We start from the raw sequence: 19,171 nt of genomic DNA on the forward strand, positions 1-19,171 counted from the left end.
TCCGGCTCCCCACCTCCATCGAGGGTCCGGCTCCCCACCTCCATCGAGGGTCCCGCTCCCCTCCTCCATCGAGGGTCCCCCGCCCCTCCTCCACCGAGGGTCCCCCGCCCCTCCTCCACCGAGGGTCCTCCGCCCTCCTCCATCGAGGGTCCTACTCCCCTCCTCCAGGAGCCCGTCCGCTTGAAGCCATTGGCATTTTCTGGAGGGGACCAGTTTACTTAACCACTGCCCGACACCCGGCATTCACCAATCATAGGGAGCACTGTCTATGGTCATTACGGTCGTAGGTTCTAAGGATGCCTAATGCCCCTGTTATATAGGCGGAGCCAGTGTGAAGGAAGTGCATTAAACAGCATTGCCTTATCAGGCAGGTTGTATGAACCAGTGCCTGAGTACTGGAAATTGGGAATAAAAGCAGATAGCGCTGGAGATACAAAGCGTAACCATCAGCATCTGAGAAGAAGAAAGTCAGGTTAGCACACCGGATAGAGACCCTTCATCAGAACCAATTGTACAAGCCCCTGTCCCTGTCAGTGTCACATTGGTTTCCTCCAAAGTTCAGGGTGCTGCTCCACCTGTATGTGTATTTTGGAGGATACCGGAGCATCTAGTGTGTATCTCTTTCACCTGACTGTACACACATGGAATCAACTTAATGGCCTAAGTATACTAGCCCAGACTCAGATCAGTGCGAGCAAGTACAGTATCAGCGCCTGTTGACAGGATTATTTTTGTTCTCGAGATGTGGGCGACACTGGCAAGGGCCCATTCATTGCCTAGGTGCCCTGAGAAGGTGGTGGTGGGCTTTCTCCCTGAGCCACCGCAGCCCCAGTGGTGAAGGTGCTTCCACAATGGTGTTGGGTAGGGAGTTCCAGGATATTCATCCAGCGAGGACTGGAATGTCCGGCTATTATTTGTCAAAAGTGCTGAGACATAACTTCTGAAGTAACTTGGAATGAGATGTTGTGGGAACACGATCTGTTTGTCACACCAAATCAAGATGGAAAATCATAAGACCTCACACAATGACCCCTTTCATACATGGGAGCTGGTTGCCATCTAATTGTTTGCTGGCTTGTTTGCTGATGTTGGTGTGTACATACAATGAATGCTGGTGTCCTAATCCCCCCCTGGCCTCACCCTTCCCAATCTCTGTAACCTCTTCCAGCCCTGCAACCGTCCGAGAAATCTGCGTTCCTCCAACTCTCCATCCCCCACTTCCTTGCCCCGCCATTGGCTTTCAGCCACCAAGGTCCTCAGCTCTGGAACTCCGTCCCTAAGCCTCTCCACCTCTCTCTCCTCCTTTGGGTCCCTCCTTAAAACCTACCTCTTTGACCAAGCTTTTGGTCACCTGTCCTTGTATGTCCATCTTTGGCTCGGTTTCAATTTTTATATGTTATGCTCCTGTGAAGCGCCTTGGGACGTTTTATTGTGTAAAAGGCGCTATATAAATGCAAGTTGTTGTTGAATGAATATATTTGTATTTACATTTCTGAGAGGCTCTTGGACTTATTGTAAAATTAAGGGGAATCCTGATGAGCATTTTTTTGATTTTTTTCACATTTTACTATAACTCAAAACAAACAAACAATCTAATTTAGTCCCACAAGATGCTATTTTATATCTGTACAGTATGTGGTAGAGAGTAATGTTTTACTTTTCTGTGCAAATGTGTCCAAAAATGTTAGCTTAAATCTCAAAATAGATTCTATTTCCATCTGCAAAATGACCAGATGAATAGTTGCATTCAATTAAATGCTGGTCATCTGTTTCATTTAAGAAAGAAAGAAAGGACTAGCATTTATATAGTGCCTTTCACATCCTCAGAACGTCCCAAAGCTTTTTACAACCAATGAACTAGTTTTGAAATATCCTTCGCCCCATAATTTGCAACCGTTCCTCCAGCGGTCTAGGCTCTAAGCTCTGGAATTCCCTCCCTAAACCTCTCCACCTCTCTCTCCTTTAAGAAGCTCCTTAAAATCTACCCCTTTGACCAAGCTTTTGGTCACCTGTCCTAACATCTCCTTATGCGGCTTTGATGCCAAATTTTGTCTGATAATACTCCTGTGAAGCGCCTTAGGACATTTTAATATGTTAAAGCTGCTATATAAATGCAAGTTGTTGTTGTTGCAAATACAGCTACCAATTTGCGCACAGCCAGGTCCCATAAGAAATAGGAGCAGGAGTAGGCCATATGGCCCCTTGAGCCTGCTCCCCCATTCAATCAGATCATGGCTGATCTTCGACCTCAAATCCACTTTCCCACCCGATCCCCATATTCCCTTGATCAGGACATAAGAATATGCTGTTCCCGACGAACTGCAATGAGATAAATGACCAGATCACCTGCTGGAAACATGCAAATCATGGGGGAAAAAAAGCACACAGCGTTAACCGTTCCTTGTTCCGCTGCTACCGGCAGGAAATGCGGGCGTGTCAGAGCCGAGGATCTACCGGGAAGCTCGAGGCCGGAGCAGTAACGAGCCCCATATCAAGCGGCCAATGAACGCGTTCATGGTCTGGGCCAAGGACGAGAGGCGAAAGATTCTTCAGGCCTTCCCCGACATGCACAACTCCAACATCAGTAAGATTCTGGGTAAGGTTGACCTTAGTTGGCTAGCATCCTACTGAGCCGGTATCTTGGGTGATTGTATTATTATTTTTTTTAACCTAGAAACAACAATTGTTTACATCCCTGGCGGCATTTAATCAAACTGGCATGACAGTAATACGCCAGAGATCATGACCATTTTTGCTTAATAGTTTGTAATTAAATACAGTACTTAGCAACACTGAGACTGAAGTTTCATTGTCAGGTAGGAGAATGTAAGTTCTGTGTAGATGTGATTAATTAATAAGTGTGAAGAAAAACAACATCCCTCAGAAGACAAAAGGCAGCCTGAATCGTTAAGATGATAATGTCCGTGTAATTCTTCCTGACAGTCTGACAGATAACAACCATGTAATTCTTTTTGTGAGTCACTTATTCTTTGACTTTGCTAAATTAAATTACAATTTTTCAGTAAGAAACAGCCTCCTTAATGTCAAAATAGAGATAACTTGCTCAGCAGCTGAAGAACTGTAGGTACTGTTCGTTTTAATTATTTCCCTTAGATTTTAAGAGGGGTGTTTTAATTAGGAATTTTTGGCTCATTGCTTTTTGTAAAGGATGGGAGGAGGGGGATTTGAACGTACCAACAACAGTGGGGGCTGGAGGAGTCCACAGCGATCATTTCTGTGCACAGTTTAAAATGCACAATAGCTCGAAAACTGTCCAAAATATAATGGTTTTGCAATGAATTTCCATGACTGGCACTATTTTCTTTTATTTCTCTTTTGAGTGTTGCACTCTCTCTTGAGGTATGTTACTCCCCTTCTGTGTTCTCGAGTAGCACCCCCTTGTCATCCAAAGGCCCAGGCAGCTGAACTACTTCCAGGCCTTGTGCCATTGCCATTTTGTACTCGGTTACTAGGAAGTATGCGAGGGTTGACTCTCCCTCGGATTTTCCCACCCTCTCTGTGTGGAAAGTGTTTGGCCTTTGCCCAGCCTGCTGGGACAGCTGAGACTGGAACACAGCATATGGTGGATTACAAGCTCAGACTTACCTCCTATCTCTCTTTCTGCTACCCGGCTGTTCCTATTTTCAATAGTTCTTCCTCTGATTAGATACATTTTTAAGGCACGGTTTTACTCTCCGCGTTATTAAAGAGCTATAATCACTGGCTTCCTCGAGGCTTCAGCGCGTTGCAGGTCCCAGGTTCTATATCCAGTTGGTATTAAAGCTAGCTGATCTCAGCCCAGGGGTAGGGAGGAGGAAATATACAGGTGATCCAATTGTCCTCAGCACCTCGAGGGAAGGGGTAAAGGGGGCATCATCCAGGTGTGCGGATGTCAGCTAAGGACAGGATGGCACCCACTATAGCGAAAGTGTGTAAATAATGAAGTAACTGAGGTGTGCACTGCCTGCAAAAGGATCTCCCAGCAAAGATTGGCCAGCTTCACGAGAGAGAAGGGGAGAATTGGGCGTTTTTAAGCATTCTCCTTCTGAAGATGTAGTTGTTTGGTTTGAAAAATATCTTTTTGACCAGGTGGTTTGCTGGCTATTGAGTCAGAAACGCACTGCAGACTGAACGTCACAAGAGGCATCCGACTAGCTGACCCCCGAAAAATGACCTTTACCCATTAGGTTTGTGGTGACTTACCCAAAGTGAATCTAATAACTCCGGCAGGAAGCTTTCATCGTTTTATTTAGTCTGAAGAAAATGATCACACAGTTTTCTTTCTCTTACATTGATATTCAGTTAAAAGTAAGTAAGACAGGGGGAAAAAAGGAGAAAAGAAACGGAATGTATTATTGCATTACAGGTTCTGAGAAATCAGCGTTGAATTATTACTGAATAATGTAGTGAAGTTTTCTGATGATGTATTATTCCTTCTGAGTGAATAGCAAAGTGTTGTTTGATCTCGTGGAGACTGTTTTCTCATATTCGGAGATATATTTAGATACAGAGCTAGTGTTGTGTGAAAAGCAGGAAGCTTTTCTTCCAACCTGTGTGATATCTGTTTAATAGAATCATAGGTTACAGCACGGAAGGAGGCCATTCGGCCCATCGAGTCCGTGCCGGCTCTATGCAAGAGCAATCCATTTAATCCCACTCCCCTGCCCTATCCCCAAAGCTCTTCAAATTTTTCCTTTCAAGTACTTATCCAGTTCCCTTTTGAAAGCCATGATTGAATCTGCCTCCACCACCCGCCCTGGCAGTGCATTCCAGATCCTAACCACTTGTTGCATTAAAAAGTTTCTCCTCATGACACTTTTGGTTCTTTTGCTGATCACCTTAAATCTATGTCCTCTGGTTCTTGACCCTTCTGCCAATGGGAACAGTTTCTCTCTATCTATTCTGTCTAGACCCTTCATGATTTTAAATACCTCTATCAAATCTCCTCTCAATCTTCTCTGTTCCAAGGAGAACAACCTCAGCTTCTCCAGTCTATCCACGAAACTAAAGTCCCTCATCCCTGGAATAATTCTAGTAAATCTTTTCTGCACCCTCTCTAAGGCCTTCACATTTTTCCTAAAGTGCGGTGCCCAGAACTGGACACAATACTCCAGTTGTGGTCGAACCAGTATTTTATAAAGATTCATCATGACTTCCTTGCTTTTGTACTCTATGCCTCTATTTATAAAGCCCAGGATCCCGTATACTTTTTTAACCGCTTTCTCAACCTGCCCTGCCACGTTCAACGATTTGAGCACATATACCCCCAGATCTCTCTGTTCCTGTACCCCTTTTAGAGTTGTGCTCTCTAGTTTATATTGCTTCTCCTCGTTCTTCCTACCGAAATGTATCGCTTCGCATTTTTCTGCGTTAACTTTCATCTGCCATGTGTCCGCTCATTTCACCAGCCTGTCTATATCCTCTTGAATTCTATCACTATCCTCCTCGCTATTCACTTACACTTCCAAGTTTTGTGTCATCTGTAAATTTGGAAATTGTGCCTTGTGCACCCGAGTCCAAGTCATTAATATATATCAAGAAAAGCAGTGGTCCTAGTACCGACCCCTGCGGAACACCACTGTACACCTCCCTCCAGTCCAAAAAACAACCGTGCACCACTACTCTCTGCTTCCTGTTACTTAGCCAATTTTGTATCCATGCTGCTACTGCCCCCTTTATTCCATGGACCGCAATCTTGAAGACAAGCCTATTATGCGGCACTTTATCAAAAGCCCTTTGAAAGTCCATATACACCACATCAACTGCATTGCCCTCATCTACCCTCTCTGTTACCTCATCAAAAAAATCTCTCAAGTTAGTTAAACACGATTTCCTTTTAACAAATCCGTGCTGGCTTTCTCTAATCAATCCACCCTCGTCCAAACGACTGCTGATTCTGTCCCGGATTATCGTTTCCAAAAGTTTCCCCACCACCGAGGTTAAACTGACTGGCCTGTAGTTGCTGGGTTTATCCTTACACCCTTTTTTGAACAAGGGTGTAACATTTGCAATTCTCCAGTCCTCTGGCACCATCACCATATCTAAGGATGTTTGGAAGATTATGGCCAGTACCTCTGTAATTTTCACCCTTACTTCCTTCAGCAACTTAGGATGCATCCCATCTGGACTGCTTTGCATTATTTTTGCATCGCCCGCAAGGTTTTGAGTGCAATTTCTCGGAATTTCCGATAATGTCCAAGCAATGGTCCAATGTCAAGGGCTCCAGCTTAAGTCGCATCAAGTGCGGTGAGAGCCACTGTCGATTTTAACTAGCTTCCCCTGTCGATGACGGGAGGGGACGGCCAAATTGGGGTCTATAGTCTTACCGCGACGATGCGACAGGCGCCATTTTGAAAGGGGCCTACCGCTGGGTGCCCCAACAGTCTGCCTGTTTCAGGCGGTAGACCTCGTTTGATATGCCTTCGGACCCTGATCGCCATTTTAGGTCAGAACTGGCCGGAGCCTGCACTGGGCAAATTCCACACGGGCAATGGAGCCGAAGAGGACTGGCCGAAGGTAAGTTTGGAATTATTTTTGTGGGGCCGGGAAGAGCAGGACCGTTCCTCTGGGCCCCACAAAACCAAGCTGGGCTGCTGCCGCCCAGGGGCCCCCACCCTCCGCACCTACCTCATTGGCGGCCAAGGTAGCCTATCATTGCCCAGCCATGGTCTGGCGAGCTGCATCGGCCTGCCCATATGGCACCTTGCAGCTCACCGGCCCGATTGTAAATGAGGCCAAGGCCTCAAACCTGTGGCCGGATTTTCCGGGTAGGGAACGGGCGCGCTCTGCCGGTCGGTCACTCAAAAGACAAAATCGACATCCCTGAGTGTGAGAAAATCCTCCTCTCTCTCTCCTTCTAATTGACCTCCTGAGGCAGTTGCATTTGGTGAGTGATGTTAATAAAAAGAAAAGAAAGAACTTGGATTTATATAGCGACTTTCATGACCTCAGGACGTCCCTAAGCACTTTAAAGCCAATCAAGTACTTTTGAAGTGTAGTAACTGTTGTAATGTAGGAAACGCAGCAGCCAATCTGTACACAGTAAGATCCCACAAACAGCAATGAGATAATGACTAGATAATCTGTTTTTAGTGATGTTGGTTATGTGCTCAAGTCTCCGGAGTGGGACTTGAACTGACAGCCTTCTGACTCAAAGCAGAGAGTGTTACCACTGAGTGCTGACACCTTATAATAGACAATGGAACAATAAAACAATAGGAGGCAAATATATTTATACAAATATTAACTGTGCTTGAGAACTGTAGCAGGAACAATTTGACCCAAAGTGAGAAGAGCATGTTACAATCCCTGAAGCCAAAATCAATATTTGTTTTATTACACCACTTGGCTTAAACATTTTCATTTTTGCCTTTTTAAAAAAAATTATTTTTGCTCCTATCTTTCTTTAGGGCGGCAGGGTTCAAACTTTGCCTTCATGGTTGTGTAGGTGTTTGCTATGAAACAATGGAGCCCATATAAAATTTAAATCCCAGTTCCTATTAATTTGCATAGATCTCAAGTTGCTGATACGAACAGATCTTAGTGTTCTGTTTCAGCAGTTACCTACCCATGAGGCAACAACACTAAAAACAGCCACTTCCAGAACTTCAGGGCCACTAAATTACAGCAGCAGGCCTGTAAATAAGAGATACAGAGTGGACTGAGCGGCCTGGGGTTTGAATGCCAGGCTGCCAGGCAATGGCCACAGTTTGACTGTCCAATGACCGCACCCGCTGAAGACCACTGGACAGTTAGCAGGAAATAGTGCATGGGCGTTCAGCTAGTCAGCCAACCGCAGTAACGTATCAGTGTGAGGCCTCGCTGTTCTGAAAACAGTTTTCCCACTAGAAAATATTGACAACTGCACCATACATGCAAAGCCAGGACCTGTTGGACTCAGTACATTTAGCCTTTGTTTAGGTGTCCCAAGTATGTCGTTTCAATTTGGGAGGTCGTAGAATACCCTGCAGAATATTATATAGAGGATCAGCAATAGTCAAGAGGTACAGTCGCTGTTTTTAGAAGGTTAGCAGACGAGATCAGATAGTTCTGAATTGCATGGGCCCAAGGAGGCGGTTAAGTGTATTCCAAAAGCAACAATATAGCACGACAAACTGCAACTAATGTCAGCAATAAAGGAGTAGAACAAAGAGTGGCAAACTGGTTTATTGTGCAAAGCAGTGCATGCGTTAGGCTGACATTTTACACTGACTCTCGAGGTTTCAGCTGACATTTTAAAAAGCTTCTAAGGATTTTGTAATATACAAAAAAAATCTAGTCTTAATACGTTACTATGTGATGGTTCTTGACCAAAGGAATACCTTTGATGTTCCATTGCTTCTTTTAGAATGCAAAGATTACAGATCTTCCAGGGACTACACAGGAGTTGAAATTCGATACTGAATAGATAATATTTTCTCATGGAGTGACAGCGCTTTGAGAGCTGATGTGAACCTATAAAATGGCTTTTTTTAGTGTAGTGATTAGTAATGCCAATTTGTGCTTTTAACCGTTTTGTTCTTTCTGCATTGTCTTTTGCTGTTAGGTGTTCTTACTGCATGCTTCATGGCCTCATCCCTGCCTATCTCTAATCTCCTCCAGCCTTACAACTCTCCGAGATCTCTGCGTTCCTTTCTTCACCCCGCCATTGGCGACCGTGCCTTCAGCTGTCCTGACCCTAAACTCTGAAATTCCCTCCCTAAACCTCTCCGCCTCTCCACCTTGCTCTCTGCTCCTTTAAGACCCTCCTTAAAACCTACCTCTTTGACCAAGCTTTTGGTTGCCTGTCCTAATATCTCCTTATGTGGCTCGGTGTGAAATTTTGTCTGATAACGCTCCTGTGAAGCGCCTTGGGACATTGCACTACATTGAAGCCGCTATATCAATGTAAGTTGTTGTTGTTGCTATGTAACTGTCATATTACACAACTATATGACGTTAATCTCCAAAAGTGAGAAAAATAACTAATAAAGGAGACTATATGAACAAAAATTGATTAAACTATGACCAGAAGCAACAGCAGTTCAAAGAGGGTATTATGAAAGCATATAATGTGCCATTATTCATTGGAGGTTCATAAAAACCATCTTGTGGTAAAACTGACTCAAAGTGCAAGGAGCTGTTCCAAAAAAAACTAAAGAGGTTAATTCCACTCGGCACAAAAAGGAGATGGTCTTTTGAATTTAATCGGGTCAATGTTAATCTTTATATTTTAGATCGAAGAACCATTCTTTTTAAAAAAAATTCAGCGTTGGTCCATTTGTTCATTTCCCTTTTTTTTGTGAGTGTGTAATAGGAAACGAGCAGAGTCAAACAAAAGGGTCACTGTTGTAGCTCTGGCAGTTCGGATAGTAGGAAGAGGGCAGCTGTGTGCTTACAGAGGTAGGCCTCATCGGACGAGACCTTATGAGGCAGTGATCTCATTGAGGGGCTCGAATAATGCTTGCAGGCATCATCGGAACCCTGAAATGAAAGTGCTGCCTGATGCCTGCTGCCCATTATGCTTCCTGATATATATTGTAGAGTGGGTGAGGAGCACTTTTTGTGTCACTTTCACTCCATTCTTTTGGTCACGTTGGACATTGAGAGTCAGGACGCTTCGTGTAGTTGATGCCTTAGTTAATGTCTTTCGTGCCGAAGGAGTGTGACACAATCACTCCAACCTTTTCTCAAGTTGATTTTAATCTGCAGATGATTGCCCAAAAAAATATTCATTGTAAAGAATTATTAGCAACATTTCTTTTTTTTGCCAACATCCTTTTTATTTCTTTCTGTCTATGCTGCGGGTTTGTGTATATATTTGTGAAAGTGTTGAGTTCTAGGCAAGGAGTCATTGAGTTGACAGCGTGAAGGAGATGAATTAGCATTCGAAGCTCAAATAACAGGATGGTTGAAGCCCCCTGAGTTCATGATATTGAGGGTAGTCCCACTCTCCGCGGTGATGTTCCTGCCTAGTTAGTGCTTACAGTACTCTGCGTTCCTCCAATTCTGGCCTCTTGCGCATTCCCTACTTCCTTTACCCCACCGTTGGCGGCAGTGCCTTCAGCTGTCTGGGCCCTAAGCTCTGGGATTCCCTCCCTAAACCTCTCCACCTCTCGATCTCTCTCTCCTCCTTAACCTACCTCTTTGTCCTTTGGTCACCTGTCTTAATATCTTCTTATTTGGCTCAGGGTCAAATTTTTGTGTCTGATTACACTCCTGTGAAGTACCTTGGGATGTTTTACTCTGTTAAAGGTGCTATATAAATGTGTTGTTGTCGTAGTCTGCTTATTTTGGTGTTAACCCTACTTTCGGTGTAATTATCATGAACTCACATTTTCCAAAGATAATTAATCGAAGCATTAATGGATAATTCACATTGACTAAAACATCAATTAAAGTGATGGCTAAAATAAGCCAACCTGCAACTTTCTGTGCACCAACCATAGATGTTAAAGGGGCATTTGAAATAGGGTTTAATTCTTTCCCTCTCTTACAGAAAAGAGTAATCACAAATCTGCCCTATTTGTTATTATGCGTATGAAAGTGCGATGATTTACAGAATGACTGATATTCATTATCATTGACCATGTAATCAACATAAAGTGTTTTAAGATTTCTAAGCAACTCTAACTTTTAGGAACGACCAACTTTATGTTGCTTCTCATCCAGTGCAAAGTGTGTGTGGGTGAGTGTTGTGTGAGGACAATGACTGGGCTTGGTTTGACTCCGCTATGATGCCTCCAACTGTCGAAAAGCCTGTCGATGTTCACTACCCATGAAGAATGGCCACTTGGACAAGGGACCAGTTGTGACTTGTGACATACGAACATACGAAATTGATGGGCTGTAAAAGGCCAGCTGGTCCATCAAGCCTGCCCCACAGTCATGATGGGTGGAGCATCATGGTCTAAACACTCCCCCCCCCAAAGCCATGTAATCTCCTGGGAGAGGTAAAAAAAAACAGAGAAAAAACCCAGGGCCAAAAAGGGAAAAAGTACTCTGGAAAATTCCTCTCCGACCCCCTCTCAGGCAATCGAAAGCAGTCGAGGAGATCACATGGACCAAGTGTTTTCTGTAAAGACACTTACCTTCTGTACGATGCGATCTCTGCCCCAGTCAGGAACGGGTCCGGCTCCCTCCTGAAGGCAGAGAGTCAGCACCCACCACACCAGCCGGCAACACATTCCAGAGACTCACTACTCTCTGGGAAAAGAAGAACCGCCCAACATCCAGTCTATTCCTACTCTTCCATAGTTTAAACTCCTGTCCCCTGGTGACCATGGAATCATGACCAGAGTCAAAGCTTTTAGGGGAGGAGAGGAGGAGATTGGAGGGAAAAATATTTCAAGGGGCCAATAACAAATATCAAGCCAGCTTCACCCCATCCAGCTATTCTAACCAATTATCTGCCTCATAGCTAGCCATCTCTGTGCAGCAATGAAATGAGGACACAAATGATTAAAGTAGAGCAACGCTACCGAAAGTCAATGTGTAGGTCCCAGAGTCACCTTGTACTGATTTGGAGGGTTTGGGTTGTGCAGTTGGGGGTAGTGTTAACCTTTGGGAATTGAGTTTGAATCTAGCCCCCAATAATAGGATGGAAGTCTCCTCTCCCTTGTCTGTCTTTGTGTAATCAGTTTGGGGAACCTTAATCTACCTCCTAGTGAGTGTGGGCCCACAGCACCAAACTGGTCACAGATCAACACCAAAATCAAGTTTCTCATCAGAAGCGCTGCGACGAGGGACTTTGGCACGTTGCTGCGATCCCATGGAGACCATGCGCTAGTTCTCTGGGTGTGGGGGCTAATTACATACCCGGCGCTCTTCAGGTGGCGGGGGGTGGAGGGAGTCCATCTCTGTTGCGGGAGTAGGGGGGTGGAACCTGGTGACGCTTCAGCAGATCAAGCTGCAGCTGCTGGAATGGGTGGGGCCAAATTTAAAGGGAGCAACAGCCCCCCCTTCTCCTCACCCACTCCCGTCCCCCGAGATATGCTGGATCCAAAGCTGTCATTGGCTCTGAAAGAGCCCAGCCGCACATCACGGGAAAGATTGCCTAACCTCTTCCCACCACAGTCCCATTCCACCTGCCTCCTCCCGCCACAATCCCCCTTGCCGCCTCCTCCCTCCCCTCAGGAAACAAGGTGAAACCCACCGCGGCTCGAAACCTCGCCTCCTCCAGGTCAATTACGCGTGGTGAGGCGGGAAACGGGCGGGTGGCTCTCATTATAATCGGGGGGGGGTGGTGCCGAGGAAGATCTCAACAGTTGTTTATAGAGGTGGAGGGCACCCTCCATCAGATTTCCCATGATCCTTTGCCCCAGGCACCACCCATTTTCAGGTGGTCCTACAGAGGAAATCCCTCCCCTTCATTCTCACTCAGAAGGCCAAGCGGGAAGTGCAGAAACCCACACTCCTGCAGTTCCCTGTATATTTTTGAGGTTAGGGTTGACTCTTATTGTTGGAGCAGAGTAGAAAGAGTTTCAGTCAGCATCTTGCTGTGATATACCTACGATCTGGGAGCGTTCGATGCCGACACTGCCTACCCAAAGTGCAAAAGCTTTCTTTGTGTGTCAGCCGTGGCTCAGTGGTAGCATTCTCACCTCTGACTCAGAAGGTTGGGAGTTCAAATCCCACTCCAATCCAGTGTAGAACTGAGGGAGTGCTGCACTGTCGGAGGTGCCGTCTTTCGGATGCGACGTTAAACTGAGGCCCTCTCAAGTGGATGGGTAAGATTCCATGGCACTATTTTGAAGAAGGGCAGGGGAGTTTTCCCCGGTGTCCTGGCTAACATTTATCCCTCAACCAACACCTAACACAGATAATCTGGTCATTATCACATTGCTATTTCTGGGACCTTGCTGTGCACAAATGAGCTGCCCCGTTTCCTACATTACAACAGTGGCTACATTGGCTGTAAGGTGCTTTGGGACGTCCTGAGATCATGAAAGGCGCTATATAAATGCAAGTTCTTTCTTTTTCCTTTTCCCAATAATAAGATAATTCACTGCAATGAGCTCCCTTCTAACAAACGTTAGAAAGTTTACTTAGACTGTGGAAGATAGGCAGCGGTGTGAAATAACTTTGTAGTAAGCAAGTCTTCAATGAAAAAAAGCAAATACATTGATAGTTTTACATAGTGAAAAGCTAACGGTTAATTTTATTTCTGGCTATCCCTGTAGAAAAACTCTAGACAGTTTAAGTAAAAGTAAAGCAAGACGTTGGAGGAGGAAGCTTCAGCGCAAAGATTTCCAGAAGGTCAGCCACTTGAAGCTGCCCCAAGAATCCCATTGGGGGCGGCCAAGAGAGAACTCAAAGGAAGTCTGACTGGTGACACCCCTGAGTTGCACTGAGGAGGTGGGAGCAGGTGGTGCACTAGTGCAATCAACAGTTTAATGAGTGGCAGGCTGCTCTGTTAACTGTGCACAGCCAAGTTGCATAGTGTGATGCAAGGATGTCACCACGCAGCTGCTGAAAGCTGATCCTGCACAGCGTCGAAAAGAGTTCTGTTGCCCTGTGCGCTCAGGACACTCCCAGCTTGCTGCTCTCTCGAAATGTGTGATAGGGGTTAGTATTGAGGGCAAACCTTTGACCCTTGTGGCTTATGTAGCTCTTGTTTACCAGCTGCAATAAAACAAAAACCTCGGGGTGAAATTGCTCGATGTGCCCGTTTTCTGGATGGAAAATGGGGGCACAGAGGTCCAATTTAGGGGAGCAGCCTCCCGCACCCGAACCATGTCCGAAACACATCCGATGCCGGATTGGTTTGGATGCTGCCGAGGCATCCTTGGCTGTTGCCTAAAGTAGCGTTAGGCCCTTTTTAAATGTGCAGGAGGATTGATGGCTAGCTCCTAACCCTTGCAGTTCCAGTATCTCTTGTTTACCAAGCGCAATTAATAAAAACCCCTGTGTTCCTTTTGCGAAGCAGCCCTGTCCACGGGCTTGCAAAATAAGATGGTTTCTTCCGGACTTCCTTTCCTGTTGGGTCATGTCAGCCAAATGTTGGATATGATACTCTTCCTCTTCATCATCCTTCATGGGAAAAACAGTGGCACCTTCATCCGAGGAATCGACATGGATTGGGATGTAAATGAATCATCTGTGTAGATATGAAACTACGGCCGGGAATTTCCTTGGAGCTGCAACTTTGCCGGAAGCTAGTTTAAAGATTGCTGTTGATTGCAAAACTTTCTGGAACATAATCCGGATAAAAATGGACGACATGCACCACACATGTGACCGTACATCCACATGTATCCATGTCACGTTTACACTTGATCATTTTGGATAGCAAATGAAGTAATGTCATTTATAACGTCGAAGGATAACTTGCCAGGTCTGAAGATTTAGCGGGCATCAATTTGGACAGCTGGGTGCCTGGCATACTCCGAAACCCGACAACCTGGGGTATATTTTCACCTTCACCGCCTGGACGATAACCTGGCAGGATGGACCGCATGTCTTTTATAGAACTCATCTAATTTTCAATCCGTTGATTTCAGTGGAATGGAACGGAAATCATCCAGGTTTGGCAAAGGGCAGGCAGATAATCAGTAGATGAATATCTACCCCATCTCCAAGCCTAAGCTTCCTGAAAAATCTACACCCGTAAAATTACATAAAATTTTACAGCACAGAAACAGGCCATTTGGCCCAGCAGCTCTATGCCGGTGTTTATGCTCCACACGAGCCTCCTCCCACCTTACTTCATCTCACCCTATCAACATGTCCTTCTATTCCTTTCTCCCTCATCTGTTTATCCAGCTTCCCCTTAAATGCATCTATACTATTCGCCTCAACCACTCCAGTGGTAGCAAGTTCCATATTCTCGCCACTCTCTGGGTAAAGAAGTTTCTCCTGTATTCTTTATTGGATTTATTAGTGACCATCTTATACCTAGTTTTGGATTCCTCCACAAGTGGAAACAACCTCTCTACATCTACAGGAACTGTAAAGTTCCTGTTTGTCCGATATGGAACAGACACTCTTTCCTCTAAGTCCAGAGAGCTTAGGTGCAGGTTCACAGATAACTTCCTGGATCTTGCACAGAAGAAATCCTTCCATTGCATGCCTCGAAGTTATAAATCATGAAGAAGCACTGTTTGGATACACGTCCTATAACACCGCAACTTTAACTTGGATAGAGACTTAGCTGTTATTAAAGAAAAATAAGAAAGACCAAAGTGCCCTTTACCTCGTCTCCGAACGATCTGAGGAGATCGTAACCAGGGGATAGTTGGCATCTGGTTGGTCCTCCAAGTACCAACAGTTGGGACAGATTTATCTTGTAACCTCCGACCAATACATTCAAGGTGCCCTCTTAAGCAGTGCAAAGCTGCAACAGCTCACTTGGGGGGGGCACGAACTACCACCTGCCACCGGTTAGTCCATTGTTCAAGGTGCACTAGATCCCTAGGTGAATGCAGCAACACCACAACAATACAAAACTTTCAGAACTGCTTTCAACGGGCCCTCAAAGGTTTCCCCTACAGCAAGATTCCACAAACAGCAATATGATAATGACCAGATCATCTCTTTTTTTAGTGATGTTGGTTGAGGGATAAATATTGGCCAGGACACCAACAGATTACTAATGGAGAAATCAAATAATGGTGGATAAAAGTGGACAATTTTACCTCACTCATCTTTCTCGAGAGACGGGTTCAGTGACTCTTTGGTCCCCCCTTACATGGATCTTGGAGCTAGACTACATCCTGGATACAATCCAAGATTTGACCAGTAACCCCGTAGCTTCCAGCTTTTCCACGAGTGCCCTGTGAGATGCCAGGTCAAAAGTCTCACAAAAATCACTCGAAGCAATGTAATCGGGTTTCCCCAGAGCCTCCAATCTCCCACAGAACCACCATCGGGAATACACATTCCTCACAAGAGCAAATTCCAACTTAGTCCTTTCTGATTCCTCCGAAGCATAGAATGCTGCGGCAACTCAAAGAAAAACTTAACAACAGCCACTGAAATCAGTAAGATTCTTCCAAAGACTCACTGGGACTCTCCCCCTTCTCATAGATAGAAAGAAGAAAAGAAAGAAAGACTTGCATTTATATAGCACTTTTCACAACCTCAGGACATCCCAAAGCACGTAACAGCCAATGAAGTACTTTACACTGCTGTAATATAGGACACACGGCAGTAAATTTGCACACAGCAAGCTCCCAGAAAGAGCAATGAGATACAGATAATTTGTTTTAGTGTTGTTGGTTGAGGGATCAATATTGGCCAGGATACCAGGGAGAACTTCTTTCAGATGAGACGTTATACCAAGGAACTAACTGCCCTCTCAGGTGGGCATAAACGATCCCATGGCACTGTTTCGAAGAAGAGCAGTGGAGTTCTCCCTGGTGTCCTGGCCAATATTTATCCCTCAACCAACATCACTAAAAAAAGAGATGATCTGGTCATTATCATATTGCTGTTTGTGGAATCTTGCTGTACACAAATTGGCTGCCACGTTTCCTCAATTACAACAGTGGCTACACTTCAACAGTACTTCATTGGCTGTAAAGCACGTTAGGGCATCCTTTTTTTAATTTGTTCATGGGATGTGGGCATCGCTAGCAAGGCCAGCATTTATTGCCCATCCCTAATTGCCCTTGAGAAGGTGGTAATGAGCTCCCTTCTTGAACTTCTGCAGTCCATGTGGTGAAGGTTCTCCCACAGTGCTGTTAGGAAGGGAGTTCCAGGATTTTGACCCAGCGACGATGAAGGAACGACGATATATTTCCAAGTCGGGATGGTGTGTGACTTGGAGGGGAACGTTCAGGTGTGTTGTTCCCATGTGCCTGCTGCTCTTGTCTTTCTAGGTGGTAGAGGTCGCGGGTTTGGGAGGTGCAGTCGAAGAAGCCTTGATGAGTTGCTGCAGTGCATCCTGTGGATGGTACACACTGCAGCCAACGTGCGCCGGTGGTGAAGGGAGTGAATGTTTAGGGTGGTGGTTGGGGTACCAATCAAGCGGGTTGCTTTGTCCTGGATGGTGTTGAGCTTCTTGAGTGTTGTTGGAGCTGCACTCATCCAGGCAAGTGGAGAGTATTCCATCACACACCTGACTTGTGCCTTGTAGATGGTGGAAAGGCTTTGGGGAGTCAGGAGGTGAGTCACTCGTCACAGAATACCCAGCCTCTGACCTGCTCTTCTAGCTACAGTATTTATGTGGCTGGTCCTGTTAAGTTTCTGGTCAATGGTGACCCCCAGGATGTTGATGGTGGGGGATTCGGCAATGGTAATGCCATTGAATGTCAAGGAGAGGTGGTTAGACTCTTTCTTGTTGGAGATGGTCATTGCCTGGCACTTGTCTGGTGGGAATGTTACTTGCCACTTAATACGGACTGCTTCATTATCTGAGGGGCCGCGAATGGAACTGAACACTGTGCAATCATCAGCGAACATCCCCATTTCTGACCTTATGATGGAGGTAAGGTCATTGATGAAGCAGCTGAAGATGGTTGGACCTAGGAGACTGCCCTGAGGTTGTGAAAGGCGCTGTATAAATGCAAGTCTCCCTTAATTGGAATCAAAGGATCATTTTGCTTCACTTCCTGTCAGTACAGTCACATTACTTAACAAAGGTCATGTAGGTCATTTAGTCTATAAACTGTTAATTTGCATTATTACAGCATTGGATGGTATAACTTACTGTCAACAGGAGTGTTAATGTGACCAATAAATGGCTTTGTAATTGTTGGGTAGCAACTCCGCATAATTAACATGCATTTACCATTCAAATAATCTACCAGCTGCCGACTGGACAATCTCACCAGCCCCATTCTCCAGTAATATTAATTCAGCTCCTTCACACGGCTGGGCTCAATAACCAGTATACACAAAAACATTTTTTTTATATTAAATTTTAAAAAAGCGACAGAAATGGGTTTGAAACCAAAAAGCATGTTTCGAAGGTATTCACAACTCTTCTTAACCTTTTTTTTAATAAAAGGGTTGCGATGATGAAATTTACTCTTTTTATATCAAAAAATACGTTGAAAGGATCATTTTAGGAACTTGCCCTCCTGGGAGAACATATCAGGGATTTTTGTGCGCTCTCAATTTTCCCTCAATTAAAATTGCAGAAGGTCGAGAGCACGAGTTCCTGATATGGGCACCCGGTGGGTGAAGCTCTGTGCTGGGAGTGTAACTTTGTGAAATTTAGGAACAGGAGTAGGCCATTCAGCCCCTCGAGCCTGCTCCTATTCCTTTGTTGAGCTTTCACTAACATTGTGCTTGCTTAAGTGTAAACTATTTGATAAAATAAGCCCCGATTTTAACTCGGGGCGTGAGTGCGCGTATGTGCAGTGGGGTGGGGGGGGGGCGGGGGGAGGTGGGTGGGGGGGGGCGGGGGGAGGTGGGTGGGGGGGGAGGGCGGGGGGAGGTGGGGGGGGGCGGGGGGAGGTGGGTGGGGGCGGGGTGGGAGGTGGGTTGGGGGTGGGGTGGGGGGGGAGGTGGGGGGGGGCGGGGGGAGGTGGGTTGGGGGTGGGGTGGGGGGTGGAGGTGGGGGGGGCAAGCTCGCACAGCCACTTCAACGTGAGGACCAGGCCCCATCTGCATCCTTGAGCCGAGTCTCCCGCCCGCACCCAGCGGGAATCACTATCTGGCCGGTGGGCGGGAGCGGGATTTCGGGTGGCAGGAGGCTGCCAACGGGGACCAGAGAGAACGGTTTCTGGCACTGAAGTAAATCGTCTGGTTGGGGGGTGGTGGTCGGATGGCGATCGCTCCTGCTCCTCCTGTTGCTATGTCGGCAAACATGGCAGCCAGTTTGGTCCCACAAACAGCAATGAGGTAAATGTTTTGAGTGGCGTTGATTGAGGGATGAATGTTGGCCCAGGCCACTCTCTATGCTTTGACAAAGTGCCATGAGATCTTTTATGTCCATCTTGGTTTAGCATCTCATCCGAAAGATCTCATTTGGGACAATGCAGCCTTCCATCAGCAGTGTACTGAAGAGTCAGCTGAGATTGTGGGCTCAAGTCCCACCAGCTTCTGATTCAGAGGTGAGGGAGCCAAATGTCATGTTGACTCAGTGTATTGCAAAATATTATGAGACCGTTCTATTTGGACTGGAGCAGTGTAATTATTACGCCCTCTGAACAATGTAGTCCTGTTTGAGCTGTAGCTGAAGATTGTCAGAACCTGGTCCTACAGTTCGTAAGTCTCTGTCGGAAAAGTTGACTCTAGTGAGTGG

At 45.8% G+C, this 19,171-nt stretch overlaps 1 protein-coding gene across 4 annotated transcripts in view; it reads left to right on the plus strand.

Moving 5' to 3' along the window:
• Nucleotides 1–19,171, plus strand: part of sox5 (SRY-box transcription factor 5) — a 270,199-nt gene that overhangs the window by 240,184 nt on the left and 10,844 nt on the right. For all 4 annotated transcript variants that reach the window (XM_068004705.1, XM_068004704.1, XM_068004706.1 and 1 more), the window contains one exon: nucleotides 2,423–2,596. In XM_068004705.1, coding sequence (XP_067860806.1) covers nucleotides 2,423–2,596 — 174 coding nt within the window. The remainder of the gene's footprint in view (nucleotides 1–2,422; nucleotides 2,597–19,171) is intronic.

This window comes from Heptranchias perlo, chromosome 24 (genome assembly GCF_035084215.1).
Source record: "Heptranchias perlo isolate sHepPer1 chromosome 24, sHepPer1.hap1, whole genome shotgun sequence".
NCBI classification, from domain to species: domain Eukaryota; kingdom Metazoa; phylum Chordata; class Chondrichthyes; order Hexanchiformes; family Hexanchidae; genus Heptranchias; species Heptranchias perlo.